The following is a 24,547-nucleotide window of genomic DNA, read 5'->3' on the forward strand; positions in this document are numbered from 1 at the left end:
GTGCCCCTGAAGGACCAGGTGCACAGCCTGGGAGTCATTTTTGACTCACAGCTGTCCATGGAGGCACAGGTCAATTCTGTGTCTAGGGGAGCTGTCTCCCAGCTCCACCTGGTACGCAGGATAAGACCGCATCTGCCTGTGGACAGCCTTGGCAGAGTGGTGCATGCTCTGGTTATCTCCTGCTTGGACTACTGCCACACGCTCTATGTAGGGCTACCTTTGAAGGTGACCCGGAAACTACAACTAATCCCGAATGCGGCAGCTAGACTGATGACTGGGAGCGGCCACTGAAACCACATAACACCGGTCTTGAAAGATCTACATTGGCTCCCAGTACATTTCTGAGCACAACACAAAGTGTTGGTGCTGACCTTTAAAGCCCTAAACGGCCTCGGTCCAGGATACCTGAAGGAGTGTCTCCACCCCTATTGTTCTGCCCAGACACTGAGGTCCAATGCCAAGGGCCTTCTGGTGGTTCCCTCCCTGCGAGAAGCCAAGTTACAGGGAACCAGACAGAGGGCCTTCTTGGTGGTGGCGCCCGCCCTGTGGAATGCCCTCCCACCAATTGTCAAAGAGAAGAACAACTACCAGACTTTTAGAAGACATCTGAAGGCAGCCCTGTTTAGGGAAGCTTTTAATGTTTAACAGACCACTGTATTTTAATACTTTGTTGGAAGCCGCCCAGAGCAGCTGGGGAAACCAAGCCAGATGGGCGGGATATAAATAATAAATTATTATTATTATTATTATTATTATTATTAGTCAACAGTGTGATGCAGCAGCGAAAAAAGGCTAATGCTATTCTAGACTGCCTCAACAAAAGTAGAGGGTCCAGATCAAGGGAAGTCAGAGTCCCACTCTCTTCTGCCTTAGCCAGACCACACCTGGAATACTGTGCCTAACCTAAGGGAAGCCTCAAAGGCAACAGGGATGACTCTGGCCAGTGGCCCACCTAGTCCACCAACCTCTTCTCACGGTGGCCGGCCAGAAACCTGCAAGCAGGATCCAAGCACAAGATCCCTCTCCCCTCCCCCAGTTTCCAGCAACTGGGATCCAGAGGCAGGAGGAGAAGGAATGGGATCCCTCCTGGCAAGTGGGGAGCAGGGCAGAGAGAGGCCTTCACAACAGCTCTGCAAGGTAGACCAGTCTGAAGCTGGTCTAAAGTCATAAAGAATCATAATTTGTCGCAGGACTCCCAGTCATACTGCCAATTAATTAGCAAAATTTCTATACAGTACTGTTTGATTGTACATTACATTATATACTGCTTGATTGTACATTAAGCTGTCCCCCCCCCAAATTATACTGTATTGTATTATATTATATACACACAGACGCTACAATTGCCCATTGAAAAGCCAATTGTAACAGCTCCAGGCATCTTGGGTGAAGGGGAAATGGCCTGGCCTGTCTTCAAGCAGACCCAATATGCTTTGGACTACAACTCCCATCATGCAGGACCTGCACTGGCTGAGGCTGATGGGAATTGTAGTCCAAAGAATCTGGAGACCCCCCCTCCCCAGGTTGACCAAAGTCCAGATCTAATGGTGTTGACTTCAGTCCGCCCATGAGGAGAAGAGCCTGCCTGCTGGATCAGGGCCCTTACTCCAGGATGCTGTACTCGCAGTGGCCAACCAGATCTCCGTGGGAAATTGGCGGGCTGGAGGCAGTCTGCTCACCCATTTAGCCCCATAATATATTTCCAGAATAATAGAAAGCCCAGCTTCTAAGCCCTGCTATTTTCAGGAACTTAAAGCTCAGCTTTTTAAAACGCTGAAGTCTCAGAATTGTCTGGGCCCAAGAGGGAGGGCTGGCCCAGCATCCTCTTGCACGACCCTCGGGGAGCCCCCCAGTGGGGCTTGGGCTTCTTGGAGGATGGGGGGGGGCACATGAACAATCCCTAGAAAGGGCGGGCAGAGCCACAGAGAAGGGGGGCAAGAGGGAAGGGCTGCTTGTCTCCCCTGCCTTCCGCAGCGCTGCAGACGCGCCTCCATCCCGGCACCATCTTTGGGCACTGACCCGAGGACTGCAGGTGCTGCTGCTGGGCCCCGATCCTGCTGGGGTGGAGCGAGGACTGAGCAGGCCCTTCTCCTCTGGCCTTGCCCTTCTGCCGGGCAGGGATGGAGAGGCGCCCGCTGACCATTCCTGGCCACAGCTTTTGGGGGGACCCCGGTGCCTTTCCGAGGGGCGCGGACATGTCGCCGAGCACGCGCTGGTCCAGCCGGGGCGGCCTCTCCTCCGCCGCCGGGAGCAGAAAACTGGGGGGTGGGGGTGGGATGGGGGGGCAGAGAGCCTGCAGACCAAAACCATCACACCATGGACAGCTCCCTAAGCAAGCCCCTTCCCGGCCCCAAACGTAGGACCCCTCTCCATCCCCAAAGATAAGGCCAGCCCCAAATATAGGGCTAGCCCCCCCCCCACCAGCCACCGAAACAGAGCGATTTTGGGGTGGCGGGGTCGGGTGTCTAACTCCCTTTCTCGACCCCCTTCGCATGGAAGCGCTTTGCATGACCAGGACCCCCGCGACTTACCTCCCCAGGGTGCCCCGACGGCGCGGAGAAGCGTCCCACGGCCTCGCCCGGTGGTGGCGGCGGCGGCGCTGCTCAGTGGCTGCGGGAGGCGAGCGGAGGCCGGCGGCGGAGGCCCCCGGCGCAGCCCCGCAGCATCATCCGCCGCCGCCGCAGCAGCCAATCCCGGGGCTCCGCTCCGTCCCGGTCCCGCGCCCGCCCGCCCGCCTCGCCCCGCCGCTGCCCGGAGCGCTTTCCAGGAAGGCAGGCAGGGAGACGGGCGCGCACGCGGGCGCGGACCCAAGGAGGCTGGCGGGGCGCGAGCGCCCGGGGGGAGCGAGGCACAAAGGAGGGCGCGCCGGGCTGGGGGCTCCGGCGGCGAGGAGGAGGGCGCGCCCGGGCGAGCGGTCACCTTGGGCCCGTCCTTCGGCTCGCCGGCCGAGCGCCTCCCGCTCCCTCCAGCCGGGCACCGGCGCGCATCGCGGCCCCTCCTCCCGAGTGGGGGGGGGGGAGAAGGGGGTCTTGGACCGATGGAGAGAGGGCCGGCGGGGAGGGCGGAGTGTCTGATCCAGCCGGGGACCTTCCTCGTCCAGGGCTGCTTCGCCCCGGCGCTGGCGGAGAGGCAGGTACCGGAGGGTCGTCGATGGGAGGGGGCGGCTGCTGGGGGTCTTTGTCGGAGTGGTTTGCGACAAGGGAGCCCGGGAGGCCCTTCGGGGAGCAGCGGGCAGCGGAGGAGGGCGCGCCCGCCGCCGAGAGGCCGGCGCCCAGCCCCGCCAGCCGCGCCTGGCACGCTTCACACGAGCGCGGAACCCGCAAGCTGGCGACAGGCGCCCCACCCACCGGCGCCAGGCTCGCTTTGCATGGCGGGGCGGATCTCCCAGCAGCCCTCGCGGGGGCTCACGCTCCCCCCTCACCCCCGCATTTGGGGGGCGAGCAGAGGGTCGCCAACTTCCCCCCTCCAGCTGCGCGCCTGTGCTTTGCGCTCCGGCTCGTGCGCGCCGGAGAGGGAGGCGGGCTTCTCCCCTTGCTTGGCATTCCTTATGAAAGCCGTCTGAAGGCACAGGAGCAGCGCCGAGGCAGGAAGCTGGCCGGGGGCTTGTCCAGGGAGCCCCGTTTTCTTTCCCTCCCGTGGCGCCCGTCGAGGGAGCCCCGGCTGAGCTAGCGAGCGAGCGAGCGACGCGCCGCCCCCGGCCTCTCCCGTCCTGCCTTCCCGGGCGGAGCTCCGGGCGGAAGGGCTGGCCGCTGGCGGGCGGAGGCGGGCGGCCGACGGGCGGAGAAGGGAAGGAGTCCGGCATGGCCGCAGCCTGCAAAAGGATCGCCATCTTCGGCGCCACCGGCATGACTGGCCTGGCCACCCTGGCGCAAGCCGTCGAGGCTGGTGAGAGGCGGGGCGCGGGGGGAGGGCGGCGGAGAGAGGGAGCCCCGTCCCTGCACAGCCCCCCAACCTGGCGACGTGGCCCTGCTGCCGCCCCTCGGGCGCCCGTGGGGGGACCCTGCCGCCCACGGGCCGGGCAGAAGCCGCCCACGGCCCCCTCGCGCGGGGCGGCTTTCCTGGCCGGGGGTGGAGAGCGAGAAGCGGCTCCTCCGAGCTCCTCAACCTGTTGTTAATAATTTCCCAATTGCTGCGCCGCTTTCGTTCTCCTGGCGAGGGAAGGCTGAGAGAGAGAGAGAGAGAGAGAGAGAGAGAGAGAGAGAAGGAGAGAGAAGCTCCCTCCTGGCTGAGATGCGAGGCCATCGCTGCCCCTTCGCACCCACTGGGTGGCTTGGACCCATTTCAGTGCAGGAATAAGCAAGGAAAGGGGCCTGTGTGCTCCTGCATGTGGGGGAAAGCCCCCAGGATTTAATCCTTTCCCTGCTGCATTTATAGCCCCGCTTATTCCTCCAAGGAGCTCAGTGTGGTGTGCAGGATTCTCACAGCCCTCATTTAACCCCCACAACAAGCCTGCGAGGTAGGCTAAGGCTGAGAGAGGCAGGGGCTGGATGCCAGTTAAGCAGGAGGTGGGAGGGAGTTGAACTCTGGTATCTCCCAGGTCCTCGTCTGACACACTACCCACTAGGCCACACTGCTTCCCAGTATTCCTAATAGAATTCTTTTCTCTCCCCGCCCCCTTAACAAGCCAGCTGTTCCCTCCCACCTTGCGCACTGAGAGATAAAGAGAAGGTGGGGTTGTTATCAGGAGTGGCCAGGAGACCTTGGGACGGGGGCCCCTGCCGCAAGAGGAGCCTGGGCCTTTGCAGGTGAACTTTTGGGTCCAGGCAAGGCTGGGCTCCTTTGTGCAGCAACGACAACCCTGCAGAGCTGAGCAGGATGGGAAGGCCAGGAGTGTGTCCAGGTTAAGTCCCTTTCCTTTGGCCACCTGGGCTGACCAACTGGGCCACCGCCACTGCTTTGCTCCTTTTGGCCTTCAGGGGCCGCACGGCCCAAAAGGACCCAAAAAAACTTGGGGTTCTGCCGAAGCTCCCTTTGCAGCTCAGCAACAGCCCAAGCAGCAGCAGCAGCAGGTGGGTGGGGAGAGCTTGCTCAGACTTGATCGGATCTTGCTCCACCTGAGATTCTCTTGACAGAAACCCTCAGGCAGGTCTCACTCTCAACCTCTGGGTGGCTGCCAAGAGGTCCAGCTGCTGCAGTGCCAACGCTCCTGCCAGGCCAGCCAGGGAAGCTCCTCTGGCCAGCCTGGGTTGCCACATTTGTGGGAACTATTTTGGGGAGGAACGGGGCTCCGAGAAGGTAATGCTTGGGGTGATCAGGTGGCCCAAGAATCATAGAATGGTAGAGTCAGAAGGGGACCCAGGGTCATCTAGTCCAACCCCGTGCAATGCAGGAATCTCAGTGACATGTGGCCACCCAACCTTTGCTTAAAACCTCCAGGGAAGGAGAGTCCACAACTTCTGCAGGGAGTCTGTTCTGCTGTCAGCTTTTCCTGTCAGAAAGTTCTTCCTGATGTTGAGTTGGAATCTTCCTGCCTGTCATTTGAGTCATTGGTTTCGCTCCTCCCCTCCAGTGCTGGAGAAAACAAGCTCCTCTCCATCTTCTGTTCTCCAGTCTGAACATCCCCAAGCCCTCAACTACTCCTCACAAATAGGACTTAGTTTCCTAATAATAATTTATTATTTATACGCCGCCCATCTGGCTGAGTTTCCCAGCCACTCTGGGCGGCTCCCAATCGAGTGTTAAAACAATACAGCATTAAGTATTAAAAACTTCCCTGAAGAGGGCTGCCTTCAGATGTCTTTTCAAGATAGGATAGCTGCTTGTTTCCTTCACATCTGAAGGGAGGGTGTTCCACAGGGTGGGCGCCACTACCGAGAAGGCCCTCTGCCTGGTTCCCTGTAACCTTACTTCTCCCAATGAGGAAACAGCTAGCAGGCCCTCGGAGCTGGACCTCAGTGTCCGGGCTGAACGATAGGGATAGAGACGCTCCTTCAAGTGTACTGGACCGAGGCCGTTTAGGGTCAACACCAACATTTTGAATTTTGCTCGGAAGCATACTGGGAGCCAATGCAGATCTCTTAGGATCCGTGTTATGTGGTCTCGGCAGCGGCTCCCAGTCCTCAGTCTAGCTGCCACATTCTGGATTAATTGCAGTTTCCGGGTTACTTTCAAAGGTAGCCCCATGTAGAGCGCATTGCAGTAGTCCAGGTGGAAGATAAGCAGAGCATGCACCACTCTGGCAAGACAGTCTGCAGGCAGGGAGGGTCTTAGCCTGCATGCCAGGTGGAGCTGGGAGACAGCCGCCCTGGACACAGAATTAACCTGCACCTCCATGGACAGCTGTGAGTCCAAAATGACTCCCAGGCTGCGCACCTGGTCCTTCACGGGCACAGTTGCCCCATTCAGGACCAGGGAGTCCTCCACACCTGCCCGCCCCCAGTCCCCCCAAAACAGTACTTCTGTCTTGTCAGGATTCAACCTCAATCTGTTAGCCGCCATCCATCCTCCAACCGCCTCCAGGCACTCACACAGGACCTTCACCGCTGGTTCTGATTTAAAAGAGAGGTAGAGCTGGGTATCATCTGCATACTGATGAACACCCAGTCCAAACCCCTTGATGATCTCTCCCAGAGGCTTCATATAGATATTAAAAAGCATGGGGGAGAGGACAGAACCCGGAGGCACCCCACAAGTGAGAGCCCAGGGGTCTGAACACTCATCCCCCAACACCACTTTCCAAACCCTTTGTCCTCTTGCTTACCCTCATGGGGCCATTGAAAGGGACTCCAAGGATCATCCAGTCCAACCCCCAGCCACGAATCCCTGACGGAGGGCCGTCCAGCCCTGGGAAAGGTCTTCCGTTGGTTCAGATCCTGTCCTGCCGCCCTCGCCTCCCACCTTCCTCTTCCCTTTCCCACTTCCTCTTGGAAGCTCTGCCCCACCAGCACAGCCTGTGGGGTCACCCTGGGGCAAGGGCCCCGGCCTTCCTCTTTGGTCTGGCGCAGCACGGGCTGCAGGATTCGGCCTTTGCCCTCGGCTGCTTTCCAAAATGCTGACATGCAAATAGCAATGGCTCTTTGCAATCAATAGTCCCGGGGACAAGGAGAGGCAGGGACTCCCGACTGAATACTCAAGGGAGCCCAGCTGAGATGTGACACCGCTGTTGAATTCAGCCTTACGAAAGGAGAAAATTCTCAGGACATAAATAAGAGGATTAGCTGAAAGAAAGTTGAGAGGTGGCGTGTGGGAAGAGGGGCGAAAATGCAACCGGGAAAACCTGTCTGAAGAGCATTGTGCGAAGGGGCGAAGGAAGCCTGGGGGAAGATGCCAGCATGGTTAAATAGCAAAGTCAAGGAACAAGCAGAGCAATAAGGACATACTACTTTAAAAATAGCACAAGCAATATTAAAACTAGATGCATAGGTGCAATATTTGTTTTTTGTTTTACAATCTATGGACCAATTCCCAACCAGAGTTTTAAGCAAGAAGGGATTTGAGGAGCGAATAGCTTAAAGGTGGGGCTTGTGGTTCTTTCTGACTGTTTAAATCCCCGGCTGCTGCCTTCCTGCTTTTAGTGTGACTACGGGGGCCACCAGGTTCCAAAAGGCGAAAGGAGCAGTGCAGGGGAGGGGCAGAAAAAATGTTTCTGATGATTCAAAGAGGATATAGCTCAGTCTCTCCTGGGGGCGTTTAAAAGAAAAGTGGACAAGGAACGAAATGGAGGATGGACCTAGTGGCATAGTGTCCGTCTCTGGTGCCCGGGGTGGGGGGGCTGTGCCAAGCGGGGGGGGGCATGTGTGTGCAGGGCAGGAGGGGCATCAGCCCACACCTTGCCACCGGAGTGACCCCACCCCCACCGGAGCAAAGTGGGGCCACCCTGAGCTGCCTGCCAGCCCATGCACAGGGAGCCCGGCCGGCCAACATGGCCATTGGGGACAAGGGCATAGCCAGGATTTTTGTTGGGGGGAGGCAGAAGTGGAGCTGAGGGCGGGCAGAAGTGGAGGAGGCGGCGGCCTTGCCAGGGCTCCCTGCCAGAGAGGGAGGCTGCAGTGCTGCTGCTCAGTCCCAGCTGCTGGAAGGAGAGAGGGCTCTGGTCCTCGAATCCTGCAGTGCCGGATTCGCATATAAGCTAAACAAGCTCTAGCTTAGGGCCCCACTCTCTTGGGAGCCCCCAAGAAATTTAAAGGGGGAGGGGACTGGATGTAGATTTCCAAAATATAAGTTTTTAAAAAATCAAATAAAACCTACATACAGCAACTGTGTGTTGTGTTGGCTCCTAGGGTGTAAGTCCTGGGCCTCGCCTGCTCGTCTGCCCCCTCAAATATCCCTGCTTTGCTCCTTTCTCTATATAGGGTGCCCACAATCTGCATGGACTGGTTGCAGGGCAACATGGGCAAATGGATTGAGATACCTATGAGCTCCATCAATTACCACATAGCATATATTCAACACACAAAAACAGCGATGATTTATTGTTGACAAAGGACAGCTGGACATAACAAAGGCTCCATTGCCTTCAGGAGCTGAGGGCCACATCAAACCTAAACCCGGCCCTGCTTGCAGGCACCTGGGGAGGCGCTGGGGGAGGGGGCACTGGCCTGATTCAGCAGGACTGGATTTCATTTCATTTCACTTTTAATTTGTATACCGCCTTTCTTTTTTACAATACCCAAGGCGGTTTACAAGCTGCAGAAACAAAGAATGTACACCTTATAACTAGCTAATCCAATACAAAAATGCGATAATAAAACATAACTTTAAAATAAGCAGCTTACATAAAAAAGTAATAGTCAACAATCGTTAGAATAGTATAGAATAATATCAGCATATAAAGATTAAACAGAAATTCACTCTTAACAGTTACAATAAATAATTTCTAAACTAAAAAAATTGTCCAGTAGCACCTTAGAGACCGACTAAGTTTGTTCTTCGTATGAGCTTTTGCACGCATGCACACTTCTTCAGATACCTAAGGTGCTACTGGACAAATATATATATATATATATATACTGGACAATATATACTGGACAAATATATATATATATATATATATATATATATATATATATACACACACATATATCCTGTATATATATATCCTCTGTCAGACCAACATGGCTGCCTACTCTAAACTATAATCAATAAAAACAATGGCAAGTTGCAGTGCATAAAATAATGCAATACAAATTGAGAAGCAGATACTGGAGGGGGGGCAAGGCAGGTGGAAGAAGTCTCTCCCCTTGGACTGAGTGTGGTGCTGATATGACTAAGGTTGCTGGTTCGATCCTTGTAGGGGACAGCTGCTGTATATTCCTGCCTGGCAGAGGTTAGAGTAGATCAGATGTGTTTAACTGGTTGACCGCAATCGACAGGTAGACCGCGGGTATGTTCCAGGTCTGAGAGTCAGTGTGGTGCAGTGGTTAAGAGCAATGGACTCGTAATCTGGGGAACCGGGTTCGTGTCTCCGCTCCTCCACCTGCAGCTGCTGGGTGACCTTGGGCCAGTCAGACTTCTTTGAAGTCTCTCAGCCCCACTCACCTCACAGAGTGTTTGTTGTGGGGGAGGAAGGGAAAGGAGAATGGTAGCCGCTTTGAGACTCCTTAAAGGGAGTGAAAGGTGGGATATCAAATCCAAACTCTTCTTCTTCTTCTTTGATTGCCGCAATTAAAAAAGTGATCTCCTGGGTTTTCCTGATGGATCGCTGCCCTATGTCGCATCACCGCTGCAGCTGAAAAAGCTTGTATTCCCAGGGGCGGGGTCAGAGTGGGGGAATCAGGGAGGGCGGTGGGCATGAGCGATTTTATAACCCCCCCCAAAAAAGCTGAACAGGTTTTGCCAATACTTCCCAAAAAAAAGCTCGGCAACACACCCTGCCAAAAGCTTGACAATGGGTAGATCACTGCCAGTTTTATTATACTGGAAGTAGATCACAGTCTCTAGAGAGCTGGACGTGTCTGGACTAGACTCTCTTCAGGGTCTCCTCCGACTCCGCAGTTCTCTGATTCCACGACTTTCCTTCTGTTCCTCCTTCCCGCTGCCCCTCCAGAGCTGGACAGTGGAGGCTGGGAGTCCTGGGCTCCTCTGCCCCCTTCCTGGCTGCCTCCGACCCCCAGGCCTCATCCTGCCTCTCTTTCCAGGCTACCAGGTGACGGTGCTGGTGCGGGACCCGGTCCGGCTGCCGCCAGAGCCCCACCCGGCGCAGGTGGTGGTGGGGGACGTCCTGAACCCGGCGGACGTCGACCGAGCCGTGAAGGGGCAGGACGCCGTGATCGTCATCCTGGGCACCCGCAATGACCTCAGTAGGCGAAGCTGCCCCCTCCCCCCCTCCCTCCCCCCGCCTGCCCTGCCCCCTTCCGCGACCCTTGGCTGATCCTTCTCCTCCTCCTCTCTCCCTCCCGCCAGGTCCTACCACCATGATGTCTGAAGGCACCCGGAACATTGTGGCGGCCATGAAATCCCACGGCATCCGCAAAGTCGTGGTTTGTCTCTCAGGTCAGCTGCTCCAGGCAGGACTCCTCTAAGCTACAGGGCTGTTCTCTCTGTGTAGAGTAAGCGGAGTAAGATTGTCTTCCATGAACATGGTCTTAACAGTGAGTCCATAAGTGACTGTGGAGGCCAGTTCTGCATCCCCACGTCCTGCCACAGTGGGGACATTGGTTTCCGGGTGGGAGTTGATCCCAGTGAGAGTTTGCCAAGCATGCCTTCCTCTTAGCACGTTTCTCCCTTGTGTCCTGAGTTTGAGTGTCTTCAAAGCCCAGGACACCTTTGGTAAAGGCTGTTCTCCGACTGGAGCACTTGCAGGCCAGTGTTTCCCAATTGTTGGTGTTTATACTATATTTTTAAAGATTTGCCTTCAGAGAGTCTTTGAACCTCTTTTGTTGACCACCAGCATTATGCTTTCCATTTTAAGTTCAGAGTAGAGCCGTTGCTTTGGAAGATGATAATCAGGCATCCGTACAACATGGCCAGTCCAACGAAGTTGATGTTGAATAATCATTGCTTCAACACTGGTGATCTTTGCTTCTTCCAGTACACTGGCATTAGTTCTCCTGTCTTCCCAATGATGTGTAACATTTTTTGGAGACACCATTGATGGAATCTTTTGAGGAGTTGGAGATGGGGCCCAAAATATTACAAATACCAATAGGATGTTTGTTTATCTCCTGGCTTTTTCCTTTATTAGTGGCTTGTGCAAATTAAAACAACAGAGAGGAGATACAGGAAGTTAAGCATGCATAAAAGGCAACTGTTAAAAAGGAATTAAAGCAATATTTAAAAAAAACAATTTTAAAATACAGGCAACCCCCCCTCCCACTTTTGCATGTGACTGCACAGGAAATTGATCAATTCAAATGGTGGGAGAGAGCTGGAAAGAGGCCACCAGTGAGCCAAAAGTCCAGAAATAAAGGTTTAAAAGAAAAAAGAAATAATGGGCTCCGAAATGGCCCCTGGGATCTCTTGCTGCTGCTGTCTCACTGCCTCACTCAGCAGCTGTTGGGTGGGAAGCTGTCTTGCGGTGGGCTCTGCCCTTTCTGGTGCTCTGGAGGCAAAGGTATTTCTGATACCTCTTAAGTCACCCTCGTCCCATGTTGCTTATGTGGGAGGGGGCTGGAACGCAACCCCTGTGTAAGGGGGAGATCTCGGGACGCCTTTCTCCGCTTGGACCCTGGAGCATGGCAGGGAAAATGCCCAAAGGCAGCTAGGCATGGTCTTCCTGTGACACTTTGGGCTAGTGGGCCATAGAGAAGAGCCAAGTGTGCCTAATAGTTAGAGCGAGGCGCGGTTGCCAGCAACTTGCAACTCTTCAATGAGATCTGAAGTGGGAACGGGTTGCAAGGGGCAGGAGGCAGGGCCAACAGTTTAGTCGCAATACATTGAAATATGATGTGGTGACTGTGTTGAAGGTTGGGGTTGGGGCTCCCGAACAGTGGCCAGGTGGTCTGTAGGCAGACAGTTAACCAGCATCTAGCACAGCACATTACAAACACGGCAAGAGGCAGAAAAATCTTCACCAAGTCCAATGTTGCATTTTGGGAACGGCTGGGTTAGGGTCTCTTAAGATCCCCATAAAGATTCCCAAAGCAAAGAGTATTACTTAGATTTTCAAAGCCTCTTACAAATTCTTACCGTCACACCTCTGCCCTGTCAGTGTTTGTAAAAAGCAAAAAAAAGGAAGGAAAGGGTTCTGACCTCCCTTTGTCTCTTCAGCCTGGTCCTCGGACCCTTGTCTGCATAAAAGAGTCCACGGGAATATCCTTGCAGAGTTTTATTCTTAAAAGTCTTTGTGCAAAACACGACTGAATACACACCAGCACTAACCAACCAACCCAACCTCCAGCAACCAAACTAACTTTTCTCACTCTCTATATACAACTTGGTGCTGACCCAGCTTTATTCGCATTCAAGAAAGAGCGGCCATTTTAGCCGTGACATGCCCTTCTTCACATTTTGCAGATGACTCTGGCCCGGGTGGGGCTTGGACTTGGGTCTCCAAGATCAGGTCTCTGCCCCGCAGCTCTTGAGCCTTCCTTGCCCGGGGGCGTGGGGTGGGGAGCACCCTTGGCCTCTGCCCCCCGCCCTGGGAGAGAGACGGGTGGGGCGCCTGCTGCAGGGTCTGATCCTGCCGCCCATCTCTCCCCTCTCCTTTTCTGGCCTTGCTTGCAGCCTTCCTGATGTGGGACCTGGACAAGGTGCCGGCCAAGCTGCGCCCAGTGACCGAGGACCACATCCGGATGCAGCAGATCCTCAAGGAGTCGGGGCTGGACTGCGTCTACGTCATGCCCCCCCATATCGCAGGTGCGTCTCTGGGCTGTGGGGAGGGGCTCGGAGGGAGGGCTCTGCGGTGGGTGGAGAGCAGCTCTTCCTCCTTGGCGTGGGAGGGTGTCTGTCTAAGACACACCTCTGCTCACGGGCATTTATTTTCTTCCTTCCATTTCTATCCCACCATTTCCCCTCCAAGGAGCTCAAGGGGGTTTGCATCTCACTTAATCCCCCCCCACAACCCTGCGAGGCAGGCTGGGCTGAGAGAGGCAGCAACTGGGCCTCCAGGTCACCCAGTGAGCTCTGTTCATGGCCGGGGGGGGGGGCGGAATTTGAACCCTCCTCTCCCAGGTCCTGGTCCGGCACTCTAACCGCTGCACCCCCTGGTTCTGTGTTCCCAACCAAGGAAGGTTGACCCCTCAATCGTTTTAAAAACCAGGAAGACCCTGAAATACAGGGCAGCACGGGACACAGATGAAATCCCAGACATCATTACTGTTTAAACTACACGCCTGTTTTTATTCATCCAAGAAGCTAGGAAGGCGCAGGAGGGGAAGGAGAATTTGCGTTGGGGGGGGATTTCTGTCTCAGCTGTTGGGTCTTTTGGGGGAGATCCCTCACAGGCTCCCTTCCCTGGGCCAGCTCACCTGGGCTCTCTTTCTCCTCCTCCTCCAGGTGACCAGCCGCTCACCGGCGACTACACCGTGACCGTGGACACGTCCAGCGGCTCCAGAGTCATCTCCAAGCACGACCTCGGGCATTTCTTCCTCAAGTGCCTGGCCACCTCTGAGTACGACGGGAAGAACGTCTACCTCTCCCGGCACTACCCCAAGGAATGAGGCCGGCCGGCCCCCAGCGCCCTGTCGGCCTCCCTCTGCTCTGCGGAGGTCAATGATGAAGCCTCGTCCCATTGACAAAAGGGAAATTCTCCATCGCTGCTGCCGCCCCCTCCACCCGCCCCTCTCTGCCTCGTGTGCTATAATGAGTGCCTTTCGCCCCTTAACATGAGCCATGGGGGGGGGTGAGCTCCCACCCAGCGCCCTCCGTGCCACAAAGGCGCCTTGACTGGTGTTGCTGCATGCCTGTGTTTTCCTGTGTTCAACAGCGGCTGCGCTTGTCCCGCTCTCCCCCGCCAGTGTCCTTGTGCAGTGATTTGAGCCGCTGTGTTCTCCCCGCCACATCCCAAGAGAAGGGAGCAAGCCTAGGGGGTCCCTGGGGAACGAGGCGCTGCTTGCTTGGTCCAAGAAGTCTCTTATTGGGGTCAGGAATGTGTCAGCTTCAGGAGTACACAGAACTATTGGACAGAACGGCAGCCTGAGTGGCCGGGACCCATTGGAAGGGAGTGAGCTTTTTGTATTGTAAGACGTTATTTAGCTGAAAAGGAATCTAGGATAGATGTATTAAATGGTAAGATTACTAGCCGTTACAGAGCGGTCTGGAATGGGAGTGGCTAAATCATAAAGTATTTGCATTAATGCTAATGGGTAACCTTGCTCTCTCTCTCTATGGCTGTGGAACCTCCTTCCCTCTTCGTTGCTGAAGAGTTCTGTGTAACAGGAAAGCTTACATACTTGTTAACAAACGTTAATCAAATAAAAAGTATATTTTGACCTATTTCAATCCTTCGGGTTCTGATGTCACCACTTGGAGCCAGTTGAGAGTTGTCTGGATGCAACTTTTACACCTGTATAACCCTTGAAAGCGCTGCAGTCCTCTGTTACTTCAGATGGCAAGGCAGAGAAGGTGGGTAAGGCCCTTGCCTTCTACTTGCGGCCTGTGAGGCTTAAGAACATGAGACTAGCCTGCCGGACCAGGTCGATGGCCATCTGGTCGAGCATCCTGTTCTCAAAGTGGCCAGCCCATCACAGGACACCCACAAGCAGGAGCTGAGCACAAGGCCAGCTCTCCCTCCTGCACTTCTCAACAACTACAACAACCCTGCAACCAGTCCATGCAGAATGTAGGCACCCTATATATAGAAAGGAGCAAACCAGGGATATTTTTAGGAGCAGGCAAGCAGGCGGGGCCTAGGACTTACATCATAGGGGCCTACACAACACAAAATAATTAAAAAATAAAATTTTATTTATATTCCGCCCTCCCCAGCCGAAGCCGGGCTCAGAGTGGTTGATGTATGTAGGTTTTATTTTATTTGTTTTATATCTTCTATTTTGGAAATGTACATCCAGGTTTTTTCCCCCCTTTAAATTTTTTGGGGGCCCCCAAGAGAATGGGGCCCTAAGCTAGAGCTTGTTTAGCTTATACGTAAATCCTGGCGTGCTCTGGTCCATGGGGTCACGAAGAGTCGGACACGACTGAACGACTAAACAACAACAACAACAAATCCGGCACTGCTCCCAGGGCTCCAAAGAACCCAGGCGTCCGGGTGGCGTAGGCGCTGGACTTGAGACCTAGGAGGGAGGCCGCGGCGCCACCTGGTGGCCGAAGTGAAGCAGCGCCGCTGGAGCGCAAGAGGCGGCACCTGGACCTTGCCAGGTGAAGGTCTCTCCCTGGCCAATGAGAGGGCCTGCTTCCCGACCAGCCCACCAACGGGCGCGGAGCTGGCCCGCGCCGCTGCTGGGAACGCCGATCTCCGGGGATCTGAAGCCAGAAGCGTGCCGCGTTTTCTATTGGCGCTCCCGCAGCTCCGCTCAGGCTCCGCTCGGCGGCCCCGGCCAGGTGAGCAGCCCCGGCCAGGTAAGCAGCCCCTTCTTCTTCTCCTCCTGTGCAAAGAGCGGGGGGATCTGCAACCTTTGGCTCGCTGACTCCGGGGCAAGATGACCTTGGCGAGGAGACCCCCGAAAGGGCTCGCCTCGCAGCCCCGGAGTGCGCCCGTGGTTTTCCCAGGACTTAGTCCGGGGTAGTTCTCTAGTCCGCGGTGAGGCTCGCTGACTTCGGATTTGGGCTGAGCTGGGGCTTGTTTCCCCCCCGCTCCCCAATTTCCCGTCTCGCGCCCCCACCTCTGCAGGGAGAGCAGCGGGTCCTTTGCGCGCCCTGCTATCTGGAGTTTGCGCGTCCATTTCCTGGCCGCGGAGGGGGAGGCGGCGAAAACTCCGACCTGGGCGCTTGAATGGCTCGGGGGTGAGTCATGGCCAGAGGCTCGGGAGCGGGCAGGGGAGGGGCATTCTCCAGGGAGCAACTTTGCAGTGGAGAGGAAACCCTGGGCAGCTACCTGGCAGTGGGGGGGGGGGGGCACAGTTTAGGCCTGCAGGAATTGGCCCCCTTTTTGAGTCCAGGGCTCCTTTAGGAACCGCAGCAACCCATCCAGACACCACTTCGAAACCTCTGCTCCTTTTGGGACCTGCCTAGTCACCAAAAACAGGAGTTTCGCCCAGAAACTGAGGACAAGGTCTCCACTCAGTCTGAGCCCCAAATAAGAAACCAGACCCCTAAGCCTAAAAAAGCCCCTTCCCCTCCAGGGATCACATCCATTCAACACTGTGCCAGCTGCACGCAAGGGGTGAACACTGGGCTCTCCTGGTCTGTGCCTCCAGATTCCTTGGTGGGGGCAGGAAGGCACAGGATTATGGAGAAAATGGGGACTGCACTAAAAAGTTGGAATTTGTTGACCTCAAATGAAGCTGAATGTTGGAGGATTCAGGACAGATAAAAGTAAGGGCTTCTTCATGTAGCCCAGAATTAAACTTTGGAACTCCCTGCCACAGGAGGCAGGGATGGCCATAAACTTACCAGTAGATGGCTTTCAAAGAGGATTGGACAAACTCATGGAGGAGGAGGAGGGGGCTTCTGAGGGCTACTAGCTAGGATGGCTGTGTGCTACAACCCTCCACTGCTGGAGGCTGTAAATGCCTCTTGAGTGCCACTTGGTGGGGGAAATCCAAAGGGGGGGGGTCACTGATGCACTTATGGTCTGCTTATGGGCTTCTTTCCCTTGGGCATCTGGGGGGCCACCGTGAGAACAAGAAAAGAACATGATTGTTGGATCAGGCCAAGTATCCCAGCATCCCGTTCTCACAGCCTGGGCATCTAGATAGACTGCCTCTGGGCCTGGAGGTTCCATAAGAAGAATGTGCCCTCTGGATCAGACCAAGGGCCCATCTAGCCCAGCATCCTGTTCTCACAGTGGCCAAGCAGGTGCCTTTTCTGGGAAACTGGCAGGCCAGATCCGAGCAGGAGAGCAACTCTCCCCCCTGTGGTTTCCAGCAGCTGGCATTCAGAGGCATTGCTGCCTCCATCGTGGCTGGTGGCAGTGCTGGGAGAGCCACCCCTTCTGCTTAGGGCCCTCTCCGGCCACGAGATCCACCACTGGGCCCAGTCGCCACCTCTGTGCTGTGGCCAGTGTGGTTTGCCTCCCTGTCTTGCAAGCCCTGACCTTGCTTGGCTCCATCCTGACCTGTGTCTTCTTCCTCCCTCTCTCCAGGGAGACCATGGCGCCCAGCAGCTTGAGATGCCAGCGCCTCGAGCAGGACGGGGCTTCTGCCAGGAGCCTGCGCCGCTGCTGCCACATCCCAGACCACAAGCGCTGCTCTTTCCTGCGCGTGGCACAGGGGAAATATGCCACGCTGATCACGCCCTACGTGCGAGACTTGCACAAGAGCGTCCTCCTCAAGAACACCATCCTGCACCTCCAAGACCCCAGCCGAGGGAGCCAGGAAACGGGCCTTGGGCTGGCAGCACCCCAGGGTGCCCCACCTTGGCAAGAGACAAGCCAGGGTCCCCCGGCAGAGAGCGAAGGCGCAGTGTCTCTGCCAGCGCAGCCAGCGGAAGAGCCTCCGAGTGCCGTGGACAATGGCCAGGCGAGAGCAGCTGACATGGGCATCAGCATGTGGGCACTGCCTGCCTTCTCCAGCCCCTGCCCAGATGCAGGACAGGTGGCCAGAGAAGACAGCCTGCCTGACCCACTCCTGGATTCCTTCCTCTGCACTGCTGGTGAAGTCCTGTATTTTTGGGAGAGTCTGCAGCAACAGGAAGGTAGCAATGGCCCCTGCCTGTCTCTGGCTGGCCCCAGAACCGATTCCCCCCGGCCCTCTGAAACTGCAGCTGCCAGCCCAGGGCAGGAGGCTGGTGCCTGGGGTGCCCTCTGCCCTGAGGAGCAGCCCCGCGACCCCTTGTTTGACAGCTTTGAGATCTTGGCCTCCAGCTACGCGAGCGACATCCCTGCAGAGGATTTCTTGGCAGACATCGACATGTCAGAGTTTGAGAGCGTCCTGTGGGGTTCGCCGAGCAACGGGCAGCCCACAGTTATCGGCATGGCAGGCCAGGCTGCCGCTGAGAATGCCCCCCAGGCTGAAGCACCCCCTCTTCCCGGTCAGGATGCAAGCAGCAGGGTGGGGAGCCTCGACCAGGAGCTCCTTCTGCGCTCCTGAAATGCTCCACTCCGGATCCCTTGGATTGAAAGGTTCTGCCGTCATTAAAGTTTACAGGTCAATTGACCATGACTTGCCAAAGAAAAGGGACCGTGGGTTTTGAAGGACTAAATCAACTAGCTTTAAACCTTGCAATACCGGCATTTTTCATTCTACTTGAAAGGGAGCAAACAAGTGACTAAACTCTCATTTGCTGCAAGTGCAATAAATCCTGTCTATTAGAGTAGTGGAAATGTGTGTCATTGGCTCTGGGAATGTCCTCAGCACCCCCAGGCCTGAGAGTTAACTCTTTATGGACAAAAGTGTGCCCTTTCAGCAACTCCCCAGGTCTGAGCCCTGCCAGGTGGCAGCAGCAACCGTGGGCACAACCGGAAGCTTCTCCTACAGGGAAGGCGTTCTTGCTCTTCAAGCCGCTCCTGGTTCTAGGAGGCCACGGGGTGGGGGATGGTGGGGATCCGTTGAGCCCATCCCTCGCCTTAACAGCCTCTTTCTCTGACACGTCTGGCCTGTCCATCTCTGGCTCCTGCCTCATGGGCACCGCCAAACCCCCCAAATCGCCAGCCCCCTCTCCTGGGTCAATGCCCCGGCCTCCTGCCTCCACCCCACACTGTCAGAGCCCTGACAGGTTGACTCTCAGGAGCCAGGGCAGGAGCAGGGCAGGCGTTGGCTCAGGTGGGCTGGGGTGGGACTGGGAACCTCAGGCCCGCCAGACATTGTTGGACTCCAACTCCCAGCATTCCCTGACCGTTAGCTGTGCTAGCTGTGGCTGATGGGAGTTGGAGTCCAACTCTCTTTCTGTACTCAAGCCCATTTTCCCTGAAGCAAAGTTGCCGCTGCCACCCCTGGTGGGCATCTTTTGCCAGCCTTGCCTTTTGCCGGCTCAATTCGGGGGACAGGGACTCCTTTGCTACCTCTTCCAAGCATGTGGCCAGTTGGCTGAAGCAGCCCTGGAACTGCATCTTGACTACCTCTTCAAGCTGGCTCTGCAGCCCAGCAATGGGGCTGCTGCTGCTGCCACCGCCCTTTTTCTGACTTTGGCCAGACCTGCTTGGTGGTTCCCCAGACAAATGCGCATTGTGGTCGTCTGCTCTGGAAATGTACTGCTGATGTGCCAAGGCAGGTGCTCCTCTGTCGCCAGAGCCTCTCGCCGGAGCCATTCTTCCTGGGATCTTGAATTTGGGGAGCACCCATAACCTGTGAATCTCTGCATTTCTCTGGCTACCCCAGAAAGAAACTTCTTGGCCCACATTCCTCATTCCTGCCATGGCAGACATTTGGACCATTTGCCACCCTGTGATGGTGCCCCTGAGTGGACAGCTTTGGCTCGCTGGTCCTGTTCCAAAGAGCATGATGCAAATTAAAACCTCTCATGGGTTGGGAGCCCCAACGTGAACTGGCAACACCAGGCTGCAAATGTCCCTCTAGACTTCTGAATACCCACCTTCGATGAATACTTGAAGAAGACAAGTTGTGTCACTTTGATAGAATCACAGAATTGTCGGGTTGGAAGACCCAACCCCGCTGCAGTGCAGATATCACAATATTGCATTCCTTCTTTAAAACCTAACCAAAAAAGTTAAGCTCTCAGGTCAGTGCTGATGTCTGTAACAAGTTATTTATAAATGTTATAAATTATTGCCTGATATGTTAAAGGGGAGGGCAAAGGACTGGGGGGTGTGCTCCTGGGCAACTTCCAGGGTGAGATGCCTCTCCTCCCATCCCCAGCTGTGAATATGAGGAACAGCCTGGCTTTCTCTCAGATGCCGCCTTAAGGACAAACACATTCTGGCATCAGCTGTAGGCCCTCTAGACCAGGCTTCCTCAACCTTGGCCCTCCAGATGTTTTGAGACTACAGTTCCCATCATCCCTGACCACTGGTCCTGCTAGCTAGGGATCATGGGAGTTGTAGGCCAAAAACATCTGGAGGGCCGTGGTTGAAGAAGCCTGCTTTAGATATTGCAGGACTACAACTCCCATAATCCCTAGTCATTGACTGTGCTTGCTAGGGTTGATGGAAGAGGTGGTTTAGCAACATCTGGAGGGCCAAAAGTGCTTTAAAATGCATTCACTTCTATGGTGCCAGAAGACTTTATACTGTTAGTTCTTTGGAAAATGTGATATGAAATTCTCTTAAGTGCAATATGTATAATACAAGGCACCTCTGGATTATCCAAGTGCCTAAATTCATGCCCTGAATGTGCCAGGAAGAGAGAGATATTCTCCATACAGGCTCCAGAAATCTCCTCTAGCTCAGACTCGACGTCATTCACCCTCCTGGTCCCTGGCATGTTTTAGCACCGAAAGAGGTTCACCAGAGCCAAGGTCTATGCAAGTAACATTTTTGAAAGTCCCTGTTTTTGTCTGCAGATAAATTGCTTTCCCCCCAGTAATCTTGTTGTGGCTCTCTTTCCTGGAGTCCTTGAGAGAGACTTTGGGAGGCTGGGTGGCAGAAGGCTTTCTGCAGAGCAGCTGCTTTCCTCCTCGCCCAAAGCGCCTCCAGCCAAGGAAGGCGGGGGGGGGGGGGTGGCGAGGAGAGCCTGGCCTTGGCCTGTGGCTCAGAGCGTTTGCTGCCACTGAGCACCTCCGGGACCTTGCCTGCACCTTCGCCCAAAGCCAGTCAGCACAGGAACCTGGGAGGAGCCTGCTGGCTCAGGCGAAAGTCCCGCATCCCCTTTTCCCAGAGGCCCATGATGGGAAGTGGAGGAGCAGGGCCTGAGTGCAGTGGGGAGACTCCCCTCCTGCCATTTCCAGCAGATGGGATTCAGAGTTGGGGGTTGGAGGCTTCATCTTTCAGAAACCCCACAGGCTGTGGGGCAGGAGCAGAGCTCTCCTTCTGTGGGACAGTGGTTGTTTTTTTAAATTTATTTTTTCATTCGCAAAAACATACAAAAAAGCAAAAAAACCAAAAAAGCATACATAAAAAATAAAATAAAACAATCTTACAATGATTATTCTTAGACTGATATAGATCTTGACTTATATATAATGAAATTTACAAATCTAAGATTTATATACTCTTGTAGTTATACAATATCTAAGAAAAAAGAAAGAAAAAACTGTCAAAATGACAACTTAGACAATGAAAATACCTATCTATTGTAAAGTAATACTTAATATAATTCAAACCAATAATAGTGGTTTTTGTACATTATAACCTTTGATTTGTATTGAATCCCTTTTCAATTTATTATGTTGTTGACTTCCTTCTACCTCATTATAGTTTCAGTTCGAGTATTCCTATTTTTTGCCCTGTATTTAATTGTTTATCCTCATCTTGGAATGAAGAGGAAAATATTTTACTACCTGTTAAATTATTCAAGACACAGCCAAGTCTTATTATTGAAACCTTGTTTTGTTAAGTAATTATTAAAACATTCCCATTCTTTTTTTAACTTTGTCTGATTTCTTGTTAACTCCATCATTTTTCTGTGGGACAGGCTGGAGGGGGAGGAAACACCTGAGGACAGAAACATAGCTGTCAAGTGTCCCTTATTTGAAGGGACAGTCCCTTATTCCAGCGCCATATCCCGTTGCTGTCCCTTATTTGTGGATGTCCCTTAAATGATGTCCCTTAAATTTCAAAGGAAGCAGCTCCTCTCCCTCCCGGCCAGGGAGGAGGGAAGCTCCAACTGTGTTGCTCACCCAATAAGAAGTCTAAGAACGACTGGGGGGTGGAGCTTGCATGCCTTGTGTGTGGCTAGTTAATGCAAGCTGAGGGGGTTTTTGAATGCTGGACGCCATTTTGTTGCACGTGCTGCTGCAAACTTTGCAGTGCAAAGCCAGGCCGGGGAGCCATCTTAAGTTGAGGCTGCATAGGCCTTGTGGTGCATGTGATTCAGATTCTATTCAGTTGAACCTCTGGTTACAAAGTTGGTTGGACAGTGTTCTCGAAGCTACCAACATGAGTTTGACCAGACTGCAGGAGGACAGGAAGACTGGAGTGCCTGGAACAGGTGAGGCTGCAGGTCCCTTATTTTGGCTGCTGGTCCCTTATTTTCAAGGCTGCTGGCCCCTTATTTTCAAATCTGTAAGTTGACAGCTATGGACAGAAACAGGGGCTGTGTACCCCTGACAGTTAAGTCCAGTCGCGAACGACTCTGGGGTTGTGGCATTCATCTCGCTTTACAGGCCGAGGGAGCCGGCGTTTGTCCGCTCTGCAAACAGTTTTTCCGGGTCATGTGGCCAGCATGCCTAAGCCGCTTCTGGCACAACAGAACACTGACACCAGAGCAGTGCACGGAAACGCCATTTACCTTCCCGTCGGAGCGGTACCTATTTATCTGCTTGCAATGGAATGCTTTTGAACTGCTGGGTTGACAGGAGGTGAAGGTAGCTGACATTAATGCAGCTTGTGTCTTGAGAGGCTGAAATTCCTGCCTCCGCTCAAGGTGAGGACCTGAGATTTCTCTGGCAGCTGCAATATACTAGGCTTTCTTAACAGCGACACTTTCCTTTTATTCCATGAAATCAACTAGGCTCCATGAGAACAGAAGGGCTCTCAGACTCCGCCAGCCAAGCCCTGAATTATGTGCAGCAACAGCAGTACCTCTGAGCACTTGCAGAATGCCCCTTTCACTCTGGAGGTGTCACCCAACCGCCACATGCATGTTTTGTGGGTAAAAGGCCTTTTGCAGGCAGGCTGGCTGCCAGGACATTTCCTGGATCCTAGGCAAGCAAACCATTCAGTTTCATTTCTTAGCTTGCCTTTACGTCACGTGCTTTTTTCCGCTTGTGATCCTCTGGGTGTTGCCAAAGCTTCCTGTCCAGCCGGAGAGCTCTGCAACGAGAGGGGAAGAAATTGCCGGCTCCTGAACGTCCCAAGCGAGAGGGGGCAGAACAGAAGCCACGTTGATGAACACAATATAAATTATTTCTGCCCCTCTCACCATCTCTCGGCATTGAAGGATCCGCCAAAGAATGTATCAGAAGCACTGTTTCCAATCTGTCGTAGAGTCCTATTTGTGTATTTTTCAGAACAGCCTTCTTCAAACTGGTGCCCTCCAGGATTTTTTGGACTACAGTGGTACTTGGTTCTCAAACGCCTTGGTTCCCAAACACCCAAAACCCAGAAGCAAGTATTCTGGTTTTCGAACGTTTTTCAAAAGCCAAACTTCTGATGCGGCTGTTGGCTATTGTTTCCGGGCGCCTGCACCAATCGGAAGCCGCGCCTTGGTTTTTGAACATTTCGGAAGTCAGACGGACTTCCGGAACAGATTAAGTTTGAGAACCAAGATACCACTGCATCTGGCGCTTTTGGTTTTGCTATTTATTTTGCTATTTTGTTTTTGAGGCTTTTTCAGTTAATTTGCTTTTGTGACTGTGTGGAACCCAGTTCAGCTGATTGATTGATTGATTGATTGTGTGACTGTGGAAATGGATAAAAGTCCCCCCTCCAAACAATGACTATCATCAGAGCAAGTAAGAATTTTTTAAAAAATTTTTAATCATCTACAATACTGTTTTCTTTATTTTATAAGGTAAAGGTAAAGGTACCCCTGCCCGTACGGGCCAGTCTTGACAGACTCTAGGGTCGTGCGCCCATCTCACTCAAGAGGCCAGGGGCCAGCGCTGTCCGAAGACACTTCCGGGTCACGTGGCCAGCGTGACATCGCTGCTCTGGCGAGCCAGAGCCGCACACGGAAACGCCATTTACCTTCCCGCTAGTAAGCGGTCCCTATTTATCTACTTGCACCCGAAAGTGCTTTCGAACTGCTAGGTTGGCAGGCGCTGGGACCGAACAACGGGAGCGCACCCCGCCACGGGGATTCAAACCGCCAACCTTTCGATTGGCAAGCCCTAGGCGCTGAGGCTTTAGCCCACAGCGCCACCCGCGTCCCTCTTTATTTTATAGTACAGTACATTGATTATTGCTTTCATTTTATGGATCTATGGTCTCGTTAGACAGGAAAATTAATGTTAAATTGCTGTTTTAGGGGTTGTGTTTAGAAGTCTGGAACGGATTAATCCGTTTTGCATTACTTTCTATGGGAAAGCACGCCTTGGTTTTGGAACAAACTTCCGGAACGGATAAAGTTTGAGAACCGAGGTATCACTGTACAGCCTCCCACTGTCTGTCTGTCTCAGCATTGTATGACTTATGCTAGCTGGGGCTGCAAGTAGCCCAACAAAGCCGGGAGGGGAGGAAAAACAGGTTAGGAGAGGATGATTTATGTCAGGGCTGGCTCCTGGTCCCAGCTCACAGAGGACCAACGCTGGCTGGTATTTATGTACAAAAGTCTTTATTGAAGTACAGTTTCCATTTCCACGCCGCAGCGCTCCAGCTCTACGTCTAAACTTTAGACCGGCGAAGCTCCATCTGAGTCTCCGCCCCCTGTACACCAGTTTAAGACTCTAGCTTTACTCCACCTCTTCTTTCTCCTCTGGGTCCTGCTGCCCTCCGGGGCCCCTGTCTCCCTGGATTCCTCTGAGGCTGACGATGACGACCCCCCTGACTCCTCCCGCTCTCTTCGGCGGGCTTTAGGACCTGGCTCTCTTCCCGGGCTGCCCACTGTGCCTCCCT

At 54.1% G+C, this 24,547-nt stretch overlaps 2 protein-coding genes across 3 annotated transcripts; both read left to right on the top strand.

The window, feature by feature from the left end:
- The first annotated feature begins 3,377 nt into the window (after window positions 1-3,377).
- On the top strand, window positions 3,378-14,313 carry BLVRB (biliverdin reductase B). The gene is made up of 5 exons (XM_083456182.1): window positions 3,378-3,885; window positions 10,077-10,238; window positions 10,342-10,431; window positions 12,604-12,735; window positions 13,375-14,313. The coding sequence occupies exons 1-5, from the start codon at window positions 3,801-3,803 to the stop codon at window positions 13,536-13,538; spliced, it is 633 nt and encodes a 210-aa protein (XP_083312308.1). The 5' UTR covers window positions 3,378-3,800; the 3' UTR covers window positions 13,539-14,313.
- A 733-nt stretch (window positions 14,314-15,046) lies between these two features.
- Window positions 15,047-21,417, top strand: LOC310684566 (uncharacterized protein). Of its 2 annotated transcripts, none has more exons than XM_083455907.1 (2): window positions 15,047-15,396; window positions 17,081-21,417. In XM_083455907.1, exon 2 carries the CDS (start codon window positions 17,088-17,090, stop codon window positions 18,024-18,026), a length of 939 nt encoding a protein of 312 aa, XP_083312033.1. In that variant the 5' UTR covers window positions 15,047-15,396; window positions 17,081-17,087; the 3' UTR covers window positions 18,027-21,417. The 2 variants fall into 2 exon arrangements, with proteins under 2 accessions (XP_083312033.1, XP_083312034.1); XM_083455908.1 differs by having other exon boundaries at window positions 15,047-15,378.
- Window positions 21,418-24,547: the final 3,130 nt, after the last annotated feature.

This window comes from Podarcis tiliguerta (genome assembly GCF_965153285.1).
Source record: "Podarcis tiliguerta genome assembly, chromosome: 8".
Classification (NCBI taxonomy): Eukaryota; Metazoa; Chordata; class Lepidosauria; order Squamata; family Lacertidae; genus Podarcis; species Podarcis tiliguerta.